This window comes from Pelecanus crispus, chromosome 11, assembly GCF_030463565.1.
Source record: "Pelecanus crispus isolate bPelCri1 chromosome 11, bPelCri1.pri, whole genome shotgun sequence".
Classification (NCBI taxonomy): domain Eukaryota; kingdom Metazoa; phylum Chordata; class Aves; order Pelecaniformes; family Pelecanidae; genus Pelecanus; species Pelecanus crispus.
Window position 1 is genome coordinate 17,239,454 of NC_134653.1, and position 17,676 is coordinate 17,257,129.

At 44.8% G+C, this 17,676-nt stretch overlaps 1 protein-coding gene across 2 annotated transcripts in view; it reads left to right on the forward strand.

The window, feature by feature from the left end:
* The window catches only part of AXIN1 (axin 1), a 79,851-nt gene that overhangs the window by 40,207 nt on the left and 21,968 nt on the right, over nucleotides 1-17,676 (forward strand). For both annotated transcript variants that reach the window (XM_075718333.1, XM_075718334.1), the window contains exons 3-4: nucleotides 8,134-8,274; nucleotides 15,236-15,332. In XM_075718333.1, the coding sequence (XP_075574448.1) occupies nucleotides 8,134-8,274; nucleotides 15,236-15,332 (238 nt within the window). The remainder of the gene's footprint in view (nucleotides 1-8,133; nucleotides 8,275-15,235; nucleotides 15,333-17,676) is intronic.

Here is a 17,676-nt window from a genome sequence, read left to right on the forward strand (position 1 = left end):
ACCCTAGCGAGCCCCGTGGCCCAAGGAGAACACACTGGGAGGGTCAGAGAGTGGGGAGTGAGGACTGGGGTCCCACTTGTTTCGGGAGGGTTTCCCATGGGCTGGTTCTCACCCAAACCTTTGGGCAGCTGGAACACACAAGGGAGCATGCTGGAGCACGGCATCCACTGCCTGGGGATGGGAACCCGAGCTCCTGGGCACGCTGCAAGGCTCATGTAGACAGGCCCTATGATTTGAAAAGGTTTATATTTGGTTTAATGCAAAACATGACCTTAAAGCATATTGGTGCTTCTGTTCTGACATTCCTCCTTATGCATGTTGTCCTGTCTCTGTTCTGGAGGTGTCAGGAGGATTTGGTCCTCAGGGTCAAGGTCCTCTCACTGCATTTGGGATGCATTTTAATGTCAGTCACAAATTTAGATATTAAGGCAACTTTTTCTGGTAACGTGTGGTTGTTCAGCACATCCCTGTGCAAGTTTGATTCTGTCCCTTCCAATAAAATATTAAAAATACTTTTTTTTCCTGTGGAGTATTGTCTGACAAAGGCTATGGCGTGCAGGCAAGTGTGGCTTATGGGTGGGAGCAGTGTATCCTGGATATCCAAAATGCACACAGGGGATGCTGGTTTTGCCCTGGTTTTGTGGCATCTTAAGTTGCTACAGAGGCTTTTGAATGACTGATGGAGCCAGGCTGCTCCAAAGCAGTAAGGCTCCTGTTCAATCACAATTAATGCAGTCAGATATCCTGTATACTTTATATAAAATTTCCTCATTTTAACATCAACCTTTCATAATGGATAAGGATTTGTATTAATCGGGTCATCATTTTTTAAAAAAAAATGAACCAAACTTTGTTGTTGTGTAAACTCAGACTAATATGTTGAAATGAGTCTAAGCAAATACCTGTTACTGTTAGATACAGAACAAAATGTTCTGTGACATTTGCTTTATTTCAGTAAGATGATCGAAGCATCCTGTTAATTGTGTTGCCCATATTTTATCTTTAATTCATTTCTTGTGTATTGAGCTATTAAATAAATGAGGCTTTTGGTTGCATTCTAGGGAAGATGTGCATTGTTTTTAGAAAAGACTTGACTTACTGTGTGGCAAAACTAGATTTTTACAGTTTGGATTTTAAATCTATAAGTAGCAGACAAAATACAGTATTACATTGGGGTGATGAATGAGCACAGCCTTGCTTCTGTTGGGAAGGAGGAGCTGGGAGGGCTTATTTGTAGATGCACAGTCAGATGAAATGTTGAGGGACTTGTTCTGCAGTTTCCTTGGAACACAGTGGTTGCATCCTGCTGTCTGAAAGTCTTTCCTAAGAAGGTTAGTATGGTGATAGGGCAATAAAGCCACAATATTTAGCCTATCTAGTCTTTATTTGCCTCCTAAGGCAAACAAATTATTTCCTGTGTTTTAGCTTCCTTCCTAGATTCTGACAAATTCTAAATCACTTTTCTCACCCACTTGCTGTATCCTATGATCTAAATTATTGGTTTCAATGAATGCGTCTTCTGTTCCTTAGTCCTGCCTGAGAAGTAGTATGTCCTTGGTAAATGCAAAGGAGTGAGAAATTGGAAACTGAAGACTGGTAGATCTTGGGTTTAGCTTTTGTAACTGTACTTTAATACTTCACAATAATTACCCAAGCTCCCCATAAAATAATCTCCGTGTGCTCCTAAAATGGAATTGAATGCCTTAGAATAAAAGAGAAGAGGAGCCCTTATCTGTACTTCTAGTTCAGTTTTTATTTATTTCCCTTCTTCCTCCAGCGTAGGAGGATGAATAAGCACGGAAGAAGATACAGATTTGCAAAGGCAAGGAGCGCTAAAGAGCGTAGGTTTTTTCATCAGCTTTTAAAAGCCAGACTGTAATCATAAATTCCCTGATAGCTGGAGCATACAGAAGTCGTCTTTAAGCCCACAAGTGACAGGCTGCTGTTGCTTTTCAAACTTCAGATTTCATTTTTTCTGTAAGACACAACTTTGATCTGGTTCCTTTGTAATGCTCTGCAGAGCGCCAGGGCCGCTGCGCTCGCCGGCTGCAGGGCTGGAAGTGAACTTTCTTGGCGAGAGCCATCTGGAGACCTCAAAGAACAGATTAACTTGCCCAGAATTGATGTGATCTTTCAAGAGGCTGCCCTTGCCTGGGACACATGTGACATTGGCAGTGATAAAGTTGAGATGCACAGCAGTGTCTGAGTACCTGTGGTAATTGGGAAGAGTTTTAAGTGGAGCAACCCCGAGGATTTGCAATCAAATTATCAGCTAAATCCTCAATTTTATCCTCTTGAGCAGACTTTGCATCTTCAGTGCAGGTTAAATCCAGTCAGGAGTAAAGGTTTTCAGCTTTGCATCTTCACATGCGTTTTGTTCTTAGCTCCAAAACATACCCATAATGATGTATTGGGGAACGCTGTGAATGCTTTGGGACATTTCTCATAGTTTTATAACCAGTACAGTGCAACTTTTGCGATGGTTGTTGATACTGTGGATTAGAAACTGAGACTTTTCTGTTCAGGTGGTAGATTAATGTAATCTTGTAAGTCAGACTTTTTGGTGTATGCTCTTCCAGTCTCTCATTTAAAGGTGACCCTGCTGCTCGGACACTGTTGTCAGCATGTGCTATTTAAATATGCTGAGGGGATTTGCTTCGGCTCATACAGTGTAAACTAACATGCGCACCTTTTCATTTGATTGACTGGTTGTGATAATGAAATGCGGTGTTACATGAAGGATGTAACAGTCACCTGCTTGTTGGTAGATGTAAGTATGGGAAGTAAGAGCTCTGATCATGTCTGGCCAGCCAGAGACTCAGCGAGCTGTCATTTTGAAAGCTGCTTTTTTCTTGAGTGGAAGTGCATAACTTTTTAAAACTAAAAATTAATTTTTTCACACTGAATAAATGGGAGATGTTAAAATAATGAGCTGGAAGGATGTCTGACCATTAGACTGCGTCCTCCTAATCACAAAGACAAAATGACTAGAGACACCAAATAAATGTAGGGCTTAGTTCTGGTTCCCTCCTGCAAATGTAGTTCTGGAAATAGTCATCTTTAAAAACACAGGACTATAAACTAAGTTGTCAGAAGTTGGTGTGAAAAAGTAGGGTGGGAGCACAGAGACTCGGTAAGTGGGTCTTGTTGAATTGCAGCCCTACTCTGTGGTCTCTGGGCACCAACCCTCAGCTCAAATGTGGCCCACCAAAAGAGGAAAGGAGGAATCACGTCCTGCCATGAGGCTCCTCACTGCTGTGCAGGACGAAGGGTGTTGCAGCTGTGGTGAGAGATCCTGAGTCTCTGCAGAGCCCATTTTGGGGTGTCCTTCCCTGGGACTTACCCCCGGCCCCACTTCTCCTGCAGCTCAGAGCTTTCCAAGACAACTCATGAAGTTTGGGTGATTATCAGCTGCCTCATGGCTCAGGCTGTCTAGAAAATGGGATTTATCCCATGTTAAAAACGAGCTGCTCGCCCAAACCTTGGTGACTAAAGGTTCAGAGTATGTCCAGGGAGGAAATCTTCTGGAAGAGCTGTTTAGGGGGAATGTAGGCAGAATGTGTTGGGGTTTTGTGGTTGTCAGCTTCCTGCTGAGTCTTTATCTCTTGGGTTAACTGATCTAGTGTCTCAAACAGCTGCTTCCTTGATAGTTACAGGGGTTTGGAGGTGCCTCACCATGCCACCAGGCAGTTTGGGGATGCGCTCATCTCAGGGTCAGGCGGGTGGGGGACCCTTGCAAGAGGAGGACTGCCAGCCTGCCTGGTTTCTATCACATGTACAATGCTTTTGAGTTAAAATTTTCTTCCAGAAAATGTTAGTGTCATAAAAATTCAGTGCTAGAGCTGGAGGAGATGGTACCAATGAAAACTGATGGATCTGATCAGCTTCCCTCTTAGACTGGGAGCTGCTCCAGCCACACTGGAACTGCTAGCAGACTTGGGAAGACCATGTCTCACAGACCTGCCAATAGAGTGTTGTGCAATTTATTCCCTCCAGTGAAAATTTAAATTCTACAGAAATTAGTTGCCTACGGGTCTTTCATCTCCAGGGAAGTTTCCTTCTTGCCTTAGTTTTTTTTTTCCATGCTTCATGAAAAACATCAATGAAGGAGGTATGTAACTGTTGAGAACCAAAGGGAGTGCCACGTGGATTTTGGTTTGCAGGTAGTATCTGTGAGACCTTTCTCCTGTTGTGGATTCTGAAGGTGGTGCAATGCTTCCCTAGAGCACGCCAGCCAGAGCATGCTCTTTTTGCAAAGAGCAAAGAGTAGCATGTTTGGCAAAAATTGGGGATTTTGCATCTTTGATTTAAAATTTAAATAGCCATCAGTGGGGACCTGTGTGAAGGAGACTGGGGATCCCAGGCTGGAAGGAGAAGGATGCCCTTAAGAACTCACGGTGCAGTGGGAACTCCAGTTAGGGCAAGAGGGCCGAAGAGGACCTCACCTCTTTTCTCACTTAAGTTGAGATCTGACGGTGCTAATGTTCAGAGTGCTGTGTGCTGGTCTTCGCTGGAGGAGTGGGAGATTTGGGGATGGGATGCAGCTAAGACAACATGCAAAATAAACTGAACAGGTAGAAGAAAGCCCTAAGGAGATGCTTGCTGGTTTTCTACAACAGTTTTGGCCCTTGTCAGCGTTACCAGAATTGACAGGGATCAGTGGAGGGCTTGATGCAAAGAAAAGGCATCTGGTCAGGTTGACTTACTTGGGTCACTGTGATCTCTATTATAATTGTTCCCTATGTGATTATTTTGAGGGTTGAGCAACTGAGAGCTGCCGAAGAGACATGCAGCTTTATTTCTGCAGAGTGAAATGTTCTCTGTTCATTTCAAAACTGGTCATTGCTCTTTCCATCAAGAAAAAAAAATCCGGAAGTCTGCAGGAATTTTTGTGAAGTCTAACTTTAAATGCTCACCTTTCCTTTTATCGCCCTTATCAGCACATAGAGCTCTGTATGTGAGGTTTTTAGCTGACATTTCAAATCTCTCTGAGTGTGCCAGTATCCCTTTTAAAGCAGCCTCCCCTCCCAGATCAGAAGTGACCAGGGGTTTTTGTTAGACTCCACGTTCCTTTAATGTTTTCCTCCTAATAGATGTTGAAAGCGTTCTTCAGAGGCACGGCACAAAACATTCAAATAGTGATACGAGCCAGCTGAAGAGAGTTGTCAGGGAGCGGGAACATTAGGAGAAGGATTGAATACAGATGGATTCCTCAAAAGTAATGTAACCTGCTATGATTGCTTTGAAATCCTATACCCTTTCCATCTACTTATGCTTACCAAAAGTTTACATTTGCATTGATGTATTAGAGGCAGAGCTAAAATGGAAGTAATCCCTGTTGTATACATGCTTAAGTGCGTAATTTTAGCTAAATACAACAGCTGTGACCAAACTCTTGCCTGCATCCTCAGTGGGAAGCCCACAGCTGTGGAGTGCTGCAAGAGAGTCCGTCATCCTGACTCCTCCGAGGGGCCAGGGACTACCTGGCACCCATCTACTTGCTCTTGGTTCCTTCAGCCATCTCAGATCCATATCCAACAAATTCTTCAGATGCTCTCTGCTGCTCTGTCTTTGTATCAGCAGATAGAAAGGAGAAGTGGATTGATCTGTACATTTTATTCTATATATCATAGTGCTTTCTTAATATACTGCTAGAATAATCCATTTCTCTTCCAGAGAGTCCTGGCAGAAGGTCCACTAGAAGTTGGTGCTATATTTTAATTGGGTTATCCAAAAAGCATCCTTCTCTTTGCCCGCAGGGAAGGCCTGAGCTATGCATCATTCCTGCCTCAATTTAAGAGGTTGTATCAGCCTCCATCATGCAGCTGTCATATCGGATTTGGCAGGAGGGTTGCACTGCACAGAACTCGTCTGATGTTCAGAACTGACCATTATGCAAGGGGAGAACCAGTGAAGGGGGACTGGTAGGGTTTTCACTTACTATGGCTTACTTTTTAGGGCAAACTTGTTCAAATTATGAGTATTTGCCCTAGAAAGCTGTTCTGAAATCTGATGGAATATAGAAATAAGGTTGCTCCAGTGCACATTTACAGTGGCAGACAGAAAGTTTGTGTGCTAGATGACATCCGTGGTGACTCGCCATCCCAAGGTGCCCGTAAGTGTTCATACCCAACCAGCTCTGTACTGCACCCAAGTGTGGAGAAACCTCACAAGGCTCCCTTTGCCTCAAATAGTCATGAAAAACCTCAACTGACTCAGTTTTGGATGCTCTTTGCACCACTCGGCAACTACAGTGAGCATTGTCCTCTGAGGAGAAATAGCTTGGAGGTTTTGTTGGTTTGTGGCAAGCAAAATACTATTTTTCTCTTTGTGAGAATAGGAGGGTAATTTGTTTCTAACTGACCCCATAATGGACCTAAAACAATATGATTTTTCTTAGTGACCAGCAAACATCCATGACCCCTTGCATTACAAGGAAAATTGTAATGGTTCTGTTTCTAGGAGCAGAAGGGCATGGTGAATAGGAGCTCTATGAGCAGTGTGCTAGCTGAAGGCTATAGCCCTGTCGAATTCAGGTTTTAAAATACTTTGGTAATGCTTCCGTCCTTGTACACCGAGTACTATATTATACATAAATCATTCTGAAGACCTCTACCTTAAATGGATTGTCAGCTAGTCCCAGTTCACATAGCGGCTATCCTGCGTTTGTACGCTGTGCAAATATGCAGAAACTGCCAACTTTTCCCTTTGCTGGTGTCTTCCTCGCCTCCAGTCCTTCCATCTGTGCGTTTCTGATGGGTTTCCTTGTCTTATCTAAATGTAAACTCATCAGGGCAGGGACTGTTTTCTGTTGTCTGTAGGACTTGGACCACTGCAGTACAGCCAGAAAAGCTTTTCACAGCAGAACAGGGAAGCACAAATTGCATGATGTGCCCTCCTTGGAGGTGTTTGCTCAAGGTCCATTACAAACTGCATCAACTAGGTGCCGGTTACTGAGTTACTAAATAAAAGATCATGCTGATGAGCTTTGTGGTCCGAATTAAAACAGGACTCTGGTTTTCAGAGCTGGTAACAGAGCTTGGAAAACCCAGGAATTTGTCAACTTCAAGATATCTTACAAATGCTGCTCTTCATGCAGAGGGGTAGGCAGCGAGACTGGGGGATTAAATGATGCTGTGTTGCTGTGTTGGTGTGAATGTTTCAGCTTGTTCCTCCTTCTGGCAAATTGCAAAATGACTTGCAGTGACAACGAGATGCCTGCGTGGCCTGACTGTCCTGTGGTATAGCAGAGCTGGAGGTGCATTGGCAGCAGTAGCTTTTCTATGCCAGTGGCAGAGTCAGTGTGAAGGAGCTGCTTGCCTGCTAGTTTCACAGGCTGCTTCACTGTTAGTGCATGCAGGTCTCCTCCTGAGCAAGGAACTCGCTTCCCAAGTTAGCTCACACAGGCACTCTCTCTTCTACCATTTTGTTTAAGAGAAGGAGGTTGGCCTGCTCACATGTGGACTTGAATAACCTGTCTGCAGGACAAGGCATGTGGTTGCATCCATGGCCAGATTGTCCATTGGAAAAGCCAGTGCGATTAGATGGTCCTTCCTCGTGGAATTTGCAAGTGTTTGATGTACCCGAGTGTGACATTCAAGGTCAGCTTTAGGTACTGCGTTGTAAGCAACAGCCATTTCTTGCTTTACCTCCCTCCCTTGGCAAATGTGTTGGAGTAAAGTAAGGAGGGGTGTAAATGCAAGCATAGAATGGGTGAGCCATGCTACACATCCCTTGCAGTTGGAAGAGTAGAAAGAAGCCTGGTATGACTAAGAAAAATGCTGTCATTATCTGGGTATTGCTTTTGGATGTCCTGCCTTGCTCATAGAATGACAATGCTAAGCAGTTAGCCGATGGACACAATAAATCCTGATGGGAACTGGACTTCTTCCATATAGTCATGTTCCCTCTCTTCTTCAACTCTAATAGTATCATCTTCATTACTCCATGAATTCTCTTTTGCTTCCAGTTATGAGTCAAATTGTTTGCGGTTCTATCAGTGCAACTTAACATGGCTTAGTCTGTGTAGCCTGTCACCAATGCTGGGGCTCCAGGCAGAGTCCTTCTGCCCAGTGATGCAGAGTATGGTCAAGGTTGTGTCCTCCTAATTTGACTCTCTCATTTTTATTGCAGGCATGGGTCATGGAGAGAGCCTGTTAACCCCTACTATGTCAACACAGGCTACGCTTTGGCACCAGCAACCAGTGCCAATGACAGCGAGCAGCAGAGCATGTCCAGCGATGCCGATACGATGTCGCTGACAGACAGCAGCGTGTAAGTAACTCCAGTCTGGTGGGACAATAAGTGGGACAGTAGTGTGTTTGTTTATTTAGCAGTGGTGCTGCTAGTGTGTTGGTCTGGGGGAGGCTTTGCCACAGCTGGTGTTGGGGGGAATATCTGACTAGACCACGGTCATGATCATTCTCGCTTTCTTTTCAAGCGGGATTGTTTTGTCACTGTGCAGGCTACTCAGCCTTGCTGGTCTTGGGAACATTTGCAACATCAAATGGTTTGAGTGAACTAAAATAAACAATGCTCTGTTGGAGTTCCTGCAATGTTTCTTGCCAGGTGCAAGAAATACTGCAAATATTGGATGGCTTTGTAGTAAGTGATTTGAGATGTAGTATCTTCTGAATGTCAGACAGAGCTTTCTGCTTACCTGGGTACTTCTCCTCTGGAGGTTTTTTGCTGCCAAACTGTGCTCAGTCTGCAATTGCTGTCAGTAGGATTGGTGACTGACAAGTTCTAGTTTATGTCTGGTGACCACCGTACCTTAATGCAGCTTGTACCAATAAGCCCCCGCCAAGTCTTTTTTGCTTTTTTCTAGTTCCTACCTTCCTGACAGCACCCTGTATCTCACCCATGAGATACCTTGCTTAAAGATGGTCTGCAAAGGGAGAAAAAAGGGATTATGAGATTTTGTTGTGACTGCATCTCTGTGATGGAAAAAAAAGGATTTGGGGGAAGATGTTCAGTGTCTGGTCTGGCTTTTACCAGTGCAAATGCAAAGTGTGTTTCTGTAGAGCAGAAACCCTTTGATTCTTCAAGTGAAAGATGACAGGTTTACAGAATTAGGAGAGGGTTTTATTAATGGCAGTGCTGTAAACACAAAGTCCTCCAAGAGGCTCGTTTAGTGTCAGTGTGAATGTCAGGAGCTGTCAGACCTTGTTGGAGGAACTTTCCAATCTGTGTCATGGATGTTGTTAATGGGTGCTGCAACAGTTCTCTACCTGCACTCAGTTAACACAGTGAGCTGGTGAATGTGCAACATGGTAAGGGGTCTTCTGTGTCTGCTGTGGTGGCTCTATGTGAGCCGGTAGCATGCTTGTCTCTGGTTCTGTGGAGGTTTGGAGCCATTTAGGAGCAGCTATTGAGTCCGTCCCACTCAGTGCCACCAGCTCCTTACACCTTATCCACGTCATGTTGCAAAATGGAAGAGGCAGACATTGGCCAAAGCGGCATGGGAGATAGAGGATGCTCCTGGGACAGAAAGCTGTAGAGGACTGCTAATTAAAGGCTCAGTTTGGTACAAATCCAGCTGCTTTGCCACGTCCTTCTGCAATTCTTCATATTCATCAATTTATATGGAGGAGTACTCTGAAGCTAGCAGGGGTCATGTAACTTCTTGTTATCAGGAGAGACAGATGTAAGAACTTTTCAAAATTAATTAGCTTTTAGCACTTCCTTTTCCACTGGTCCAGTGGGCTCATGGGGTTGCACTGATGGTTATACCTGCAATAAGTTGTGATCATTTATGCCAGAGTTCTTCACCCTCCTAATTTTTATTTCAGTAGCCATAATTTATTTCTTTCACAGGCAGAATAATTTCTGTTTGACCATGCTATGCATTCTTTATTCTTTGCTCCTTTTTCCTTTAAGCATTTTATCCATTCTATGCCCACCATAGGCTGCTTCTAGGACTTTAATTACCGCCAATACATGCACTGCCGTCTGCTAATAACTAGCCCAATCTCAGTGGTTCATTTTAAGTAAGTCTCAAAAATCATAAGGGCAAACCTGTGATCTTCCTTTCTGTGCATCTCAAACTGGATGCATGCAGATTGATCCTCAGATTAGGATTCTGGACATACAGCCTTGACCTTTGGCTTACAAAGACTCTTGTCTGCTTTCAACACTTGCTCTTCATTATGTCCTTTAAAACTCCAGTACCAGGTTTTGTTCGGTTTTTACATGGCATTGTTGAACCTATCTGCCTCCCGAGTTTCAAAGGAATTTTTGCAGAATTGCTCAAGGGAGCAAAAATTAAGAACAACCAGACACAAGTTAAAGAAGAGACTCCTGCTGCTTGACAAGACTTGCATGTCTCAGTGCTTTGAATTTAGGCCTTCTCTAAGGAAAATGGCAATAAAAGCCTCGTTTGCTGATGAGCAAGGTTCTTCCCTATGTCTGCTGTTTACATACAGCAGTCAAGCTCAATAATGAAAAAATCTGGCTTCTGCTCCAAGGCAGTGCTTGAACAGGGTGTGATCCCAAGGCAGAAACCTCCCTGACCCTCCGTTAGAGAAGAATGTGTCCAGACAATCGGGATGCAAACGTTGGCTAATTGAGGAGTGCTTATAAACCAGGAAAGCAGGCAGGCGCACAGAGAGCATGGCTTGATGCAAGGGTTGGTCTTCCAGTGTTGGCCAACTCAAGTCAATGGAGAAGGCAGACACACTGAGCAGTAGCTTGTACTCTGATGTATTGCAGTTGTTGCCAGCTCCTGTCCAAGCTTTGATGTTGTATTGATCATGGCAAAGCGGGGTTTGGATGTGGTTGCATGCACAGCTCAGCTATGCAAAGCTGCTAACAAAGACCTGGGCGATGCTCTGGCTGTCCGGCCTCCTGAGCTGGGGTGAAGGGAAGCAGGCACAGGCTTTTTGGGAGCGCCCAGCTCACCTAAGTGTTTTTAAAAGTCATTTCTGTGGTAGCAGCTACAAGCACACTTGCCTAAAAGACAACCTTTCAACAGAATGTCTTTCCAAGCACTGGTAAATATTATTGTAATGGGTTGAATTTATATAACAAATGTTTTCAGTCCCTGTTGTTCAAGGAGTTTGCTTTTTGAGTGGCTTAAAAAACATTGCTCTTAAATGCCTGTGCTCTGCTAATTATTTTTCAGTCTTCCTGTGTCATACAAATTCCTCTGCCCTTGTAGGCAAAACAGCTCTGGTCCTCTCTGCTGAAACCTGTTTTTATAATCGGCCCGGCAGCTGTGTTGTTTTAGCTGGTTTATGCGGAGGCAGGGTCTGGAGAGGACACAGTGAAAGGCTCCAAGGAGCGCTGGCCCGGCAAGCGTGCTGTGGCCGCAGGTGGGGCTGAGTCGCTCGCTGCTGGTGTTCGGGGGTGGGTCAGGGCTTTGGGGCTCTGCCTCACACCAAGCTGCTCAGAGGCTGCCCCAGGCCTGCAGCAGCATTTACCCTGCAGTCCTGAACTGCTCTTGCTGTCGCAGATAACCCTGCATATGGATAGCATCTTTCCCAAGCAGAGGAGATGGCCTCTGGGTGGGAGGGGTAGTCACAACACAGATGTTCAAGGGAAATTAAGGCAAATCTAGGTAGGAAGGCAACAGGCAGAAGCTGAAATGCATTAAATCGCTATGTGATAGTCCAGTTCAGACATAGAAACGCCTTAAGTCCATGTCTGTCTTTATTTCTGCAAAAGCTTAGATGGGTAAATGAGGTAATGTCCCCTTTTTAGCCCAGTGTTGTGGTCCAACTAAACAACAATACTACTTCCTCTGGGCCTTCTCATGTGTCCTGGCTTATCTTGGTTGGGAGAGGAGCTTGGCCTTCCCCTGGGTGCTTGGGAAGCCCTTGGTGCCTGTGGGCTTGGGTGGGCCATGGCTCCAGGCTGTGCCAGAGAGATGCCTGCTCTTTCCCACTTCCAGTCAAACCTGCCCCAGAGTAAGGCTGGACATTCCTCAGAGCAAAGGGGTTTAGGACACTCGTTACTCCTTCTAAAAACCTTGCAGATTAAATATTATTCCTCGGATGGCTGGCCTTTGGCCAAAATGCCTGGTGATTTTCCCATTGCGCTTCTTCATGTGGGAAAGGTCTCTTGGTGACAGTGGTGCTTTGATAAGAATAATTGGTAGAAAATATCAGCTTCACTGTGGATTTGTTTCCTGTCTTTCCTACAGCCAGTGATCCAGAATGACCTTGGGTTCTGCTATATTTAAACAAGTTTAACAGCTTTTTAATTTAAAAGATCCTCAGTGATGATTTCCAACTTGTTAGGCTTAATGGTTGGGTTTGGAGGCTGTCTACGGAGGCGCAAAGACAGCCCTTATTAGAAGAGTCCAACTGCAGAGCCACAGCAAAACCTCCCTGCTCACCAGAGGCTCTTGCAGGTCAGTTTGGAGAGGCGAGGAAGCCCCCACATTTCCCCAGTAGCAAACCAATTGCATTATCATTAAATAAACAATAGAAATACTCTTGCTCCCCCCTTTGCATTTCAGCACAGAGCTTTCTGGTGCTAGAGAAAATCACGTGATGAAACAAGGAAAAACAGTTTGGGAAAGTTTTATTTTAAAAGTAGATGTGCTCTAAAAAAGTTTTGATTTTTTTTTTTTATATATAGATATTATTTCTCTATCTATTGAAAATATGTCAAAGCAATACCTGACAAAAGGAAAACAAAAGTACGGTATTGGTTTTCCTTGCTTTCCCCCCATCTATTGAATAAGGTTTTGTTGGGATAAAATTAAAGTGCTTATCTTTGAATTTGCTTCCTCTGGTTGAGTTGGCACAGTACATTGAATGAAGGAATGTTCCAAGTTCAGAGGTGGCATTGGGGAATCTAGTTAAAATGACATCAAAGGCAGCACAGCGGGGCTGAACATGTGTTTGAAGCCGGATAGATTAGAGGCCATTATCAGCCTTTCGCTACTGTGCTGGGAACAAAAGTCGCTCTTTCCGCTGGGACTGCTGCTGGGGAGAATTAAAAAAAAAAAGAGAGAAAGAAAGAAAAATTGCACCTTCTAATATAATGCCACTTTCCCCGCGAATGGCCGGGTGGCTTTAGCGTGTGAGTTGTGTTCTGGCGCCCGGATTTTGTGCGGCAGTTAAGCTGAAATGTTGTCTATTGATGCCAGCCAGCAATGGCTAAAATAATCCCCCAGATTTTTTTTTTATCCCCCTGTAAAAATGGCCAGTTGTTTTGTTGCCATCCAGTCCGGAAAAAGCCGTGTCGTGATGTGATGAAACTCTTTAACTGTTGTGACTCTTAAGTTATTTTTCAAATGGAAGTTCATCATTAAAGAAGATGAAGCTGCCTAATGAAAGCTATCGTAATTGCCTGTTGGTATAGCAATGCTTGGGGAAGTTGCTCTGCTCCCCTAACGTGTCACTGCCGGGCGCAGCAGAGGTGATGCTCCCAGACACGCTCTTCCTCCTCCCGCATTACCTGCAGCCACTAGCCAGAGCTGTAATTAGCCTGGCTAATTTTCTGTTCTCTCATTTGTCTTCGTACTAAAAAGCACTTGTCATTAATCATGGGTTTTATTTTATTTTAATGGTGTTTAATTTTGAATGCCTGGGTTACTGCATGAAATTGCATTCTTCTGATGTAATTTGGTGGCGATTCTGCCTGTACCCACATTTCCAGGGAGCCAGCAGGGCAGCAGGCACGATGGAAATGGGAGAGCTGATCATGACCATCCTTGCACAGGCTGATGCTTGTAACTTGGGAGGTTTGCAGGCAAAACACCGCAGTAAATTGTGTTTCCCTTGCCAAATAGCACTTTAAAAAATCTGCTGGTTAAACTGTTTGGTTTATGCTCGCGGGAAGCAGCTGTGCTTGGCAGTTGGGGAGGGGGGTAGGTGCTAAGTACATTTGGCTTATGCAAACATCTTGTCATTGTGAGATGTGTTGGGACTGGCTCGTTTACACTGCTCTGCATGGTGCGGGGTTGGAAGGAGACAGCACGTGTGCATGGAAGTTATTTGGTACTTTGGACTAACCAAATCCCTCCATTCATTTCTACCCATTTCTGTGGCATTGCATGGCCCTCCCGAGCAGTTACTTTTACTGAATCAGGGAAATGTGTAAAACAAAAAATGAAAGCTCCAATTTGCCAAGCTCCAGGCTGGCATTTCTTTTTGCATTTGTTGATTTTTCTCAAAATAACCTGGTGTCACCAGGAGATGGGCCCATGTCCTTATCTCATAACTGGGCTCCACTTCACTCACATTCTCCTTGTTCCCAGGTGTAAGCAGGGTGGTCACAATGGTGAGAACAAAAATGTCTTTCCTTTCTTCACCTGAAGTCATACTCAGCCAGTGATGCTTTGCCATTAGGGGTACTTAGCGAAGCCTGGTGGCTCTGACCCCCCTGAACCTCCGTCACAGGGACCCACCGTGCACCCATGCCCCTGTCTTTGCAGAAGAGCTGTGTGCGGCTTGGCAGAGCAGGTCCACACCATCCCCCAGCTCACAGCAGAACCACGGACCCGGCTCCTGGTCTGTCAGGACCAAGGATCATTGCCACCACTGTCTCCTTCCTCTGTGGAGACCTCCGTCACCAGCTTTTTCAGCAAGGGCACAAACCCGAGCAGAGCTGGTTCAGTTGGGTGTCACTGCCTGTGGCATCCTTTCCTAATCTCGTCCAGCCTCCTCTGGGGCAAGGGCTAGGTTCTTCCACACAGTAACTCCAGTATCAAGCCCATAATTTCAGACTAAGCTAGGGATCGTCTTAAGAGCAGCAGAGCCTACCCCTTCGCTTTGATAAGCCATTTGAGAAGATGTCACGCTCTCTTAAAAATATATACCTTGTTCCCTGACCGAGTTCCCCTTGGTGTAGATGCTCACTGAGCTCCCACTCCTCCTCCTCCTCCCCCTGCTCCTAGCCTGCCCTGTGGTTTACTGTGTACATTACAGGCTCATTTATAGAAAGCAACCAACTATAAAAGGTACCAGGATGTGGTCCAAGTCCTTCTCCCTGCCCTCTGCCTAGGGCAGCAGTCGCAGGAGTCCTGCCTCACTCTACTCCCCGCGGGTGCCATGTAAGTCCCCCCAGCACATAGTGCCAGAGCATTGCTGGTGCGGGGACCTGGGCGAGCATCGTTCCCCACACGGATTCCTCTTGCTCTGCTGCGCTCGTCCTGGGTGTGCAAAGCCTTTCTCAAATGTAAAGGGGTTTCCTACCTTCCACTCTGCAGTGGTGAGGCTTAAATGAACGTAATGTATCAGAAGAAGGCAATAAAACAGGGCATGTTGTTGTTTTATTCTGGCAGAGATGGGATCCCACCGTACAGACTCCGAAAGCAGCATCGCAGAGAGATGCAAGAAAGTGCCAAAGCAAATGGACGTGTGCCACTACCTCACATTCCTGTAAGTAGCACTGTGTCCTTCCCCAGATGTAAATATGCAAAATATGTGAGATCTCTAGCACACAGTTGCTCTGCTTGCTCAAGTTTAACCCCCCCCCCTTAGTGCTGTATTCATTTGGGGATGTTTCAAGATGGAAATACACCATGCTAAGAAAGGGCTTGGTAGCCTTCTGCCAAACTCATCGTGCAGGGCTGCCCAAAATGCATGATTTTTCTTAACCGCTCAGTCAGTAGCCGGTTGTTTCTCCTGGATGAGAATGGAAGCACTGGCTGGCATCTACCTGCAAGGAGGTTACATGCCCTCGGGTGAGCTGGAGGTGTCTGTGGAAGGTGTAGGAGGCCATTGGACATGGAGGCTGATGTAGCTCTCAGCCAGGGTCAGCTGGGGAGAAAGGCAGCTGTCCTGAGCAGTATTTCTTCAGTGGGCAACCAAAAGGAGCTGTAACCTGTTGTCAAGGACTTGGCGAAGCCTGCCTGGGGGTACGAGGCAGGAGAGCAAAGAAGGTGCAGGTGTAAGTATTTCATTTGTCTGATACCGTCTCCCCGGTTGCTCCAGGTAAGCAAACAGCTTTGGAAGATAAACATACCTGCCAGGGCTCTGCACCACCATCTGCAGCTCTGCTTATTATTTTCTTTCTGTCAGAAGTTACAGGTGACATTTAATATGTAGCAGGGAATAAAGGTGCTTCTTTCCCCTTTGGACAGCTGGACTCCAGCACAAATCAAATAGGGAGAAAAAAAGCCTCCATCTGCTTTTTCCAGAAGTGCCTTCAAACTTGACGCAGCTGTTCTCATCCTGCCTGCTCAGTGCAGCACAATACCAGCAGAAATACGCCCTTGTTTTAATCTGATTTTTTTAAAAAAAAAAAAAAAAAAGACTCTTTGTTTTGCCTTTTAAATTAGATTATTTTCCTTAGATTTAAGAGGGTCTCCTGTGCTTTGATCACTGGGTTGACAATAAAAGCCCTGGCTGCGGACGCTCACTAGCCATCCTTGCTCAGTCACCTCTCTTTTCACACAGTTGCTTTCACAGTGTGGTCGCTGTTGAAAAGGCTGGCTGGGTGCCTTTTTATTTCACTTGATGCCATTTTTACTGTAAGCATGGCTTTGTTAGAGTTGAAGTTTGAAAGCTTGGCCTTTATTTTTTGTTGTTGTTGTTGTTGCTGTTCCCCAACAGTGGGAACTACTGAGTGAATATTCTCTGACTTCAAAGCTTGTCAATGGCTTTACCTTTTGGATAAAAATAATAGTGGCTTTCTGTTGATCGTGTGCACTGGCAATGCCTCGATGAACTGCAGGTTATAAACTCAGAGTATGGAGCATTAAATATGTATAGTGAGCTCTGCTTTAACGAACTTCCATCTGCCAAACATTTCTTTTGTTGAACTGAATAAGTGTCATTCCAGCAGCAGTTCCTTGCAGGCTAATTAGTTTTACTTAGCATTAAATTTTATCGACCTTTTTGGAAACGAGTTAAAAAAGGGGGAGAAAAAAACCAAGGTTTAAATTGGCCACCTGCTGCTTATAAATTTTTATATTCTCCTACTTATCTACACAGTCTTTTAGAATTACATATTCATCCTAAACTACACACAGACGCTTCACAAGGATTTTTCTGTGAAACATCCACTGTTCCCATTAGATTCTGCACTGTAATTTTAAGTCCCAGGGAAAAAGGCATCTTGACGCATATTTATATGGGAGCGGAGGACCAAGAAGTCGAGTTAGTTCTAGACTTTCTCCAGGGAATAAAAGTTTAGTTCAGACACTCTGGCACCTCCTGCCAGCCAATTACTGACACAGAATTGGCATTGACTTCAGAGAGGCACTGCTCTGCCCTCGCTTATCAATCAGCCAAGAAAGGAGAAGGTAATTAGACAATATGTTTTGACAACACCGGTGTGAAATATTATTAAGTTAGTCTTTTAAAATCACCTTTAACTGCACGCTTACTGAATTAAACTTCCCCAATTAGCAAGGAGCCATGCAAATGTTTCTTCAAGTGTTGCTTTCCAAAGCCAGTGGTTAGGATATCTCGCAGCCTGTAGCTAAAGCAGTCTCCATCAGCTGCCTGGACCTGGTGGTTAGCATGCTTTTAAACGTGTAGCAATTACTAAATTGCAGCCTTTGAGTGAAGGTCTTTATGGACTCATATCTAACCAGTGTAGCCAGAGTCCATACTGATAGTGCTTGCAGAATGCATGGCATGTTTTCCTAGTGATAGCAGAGAACCTCCTACTTCCGAAAAGTCATTTCAGAAGTCCTTTAGAGACCTTAACCATTCCCTTACAAATGAGTTATGGGGCTACTATGCAAAATTCTGGAAGAACAACTATTGCTTTTAA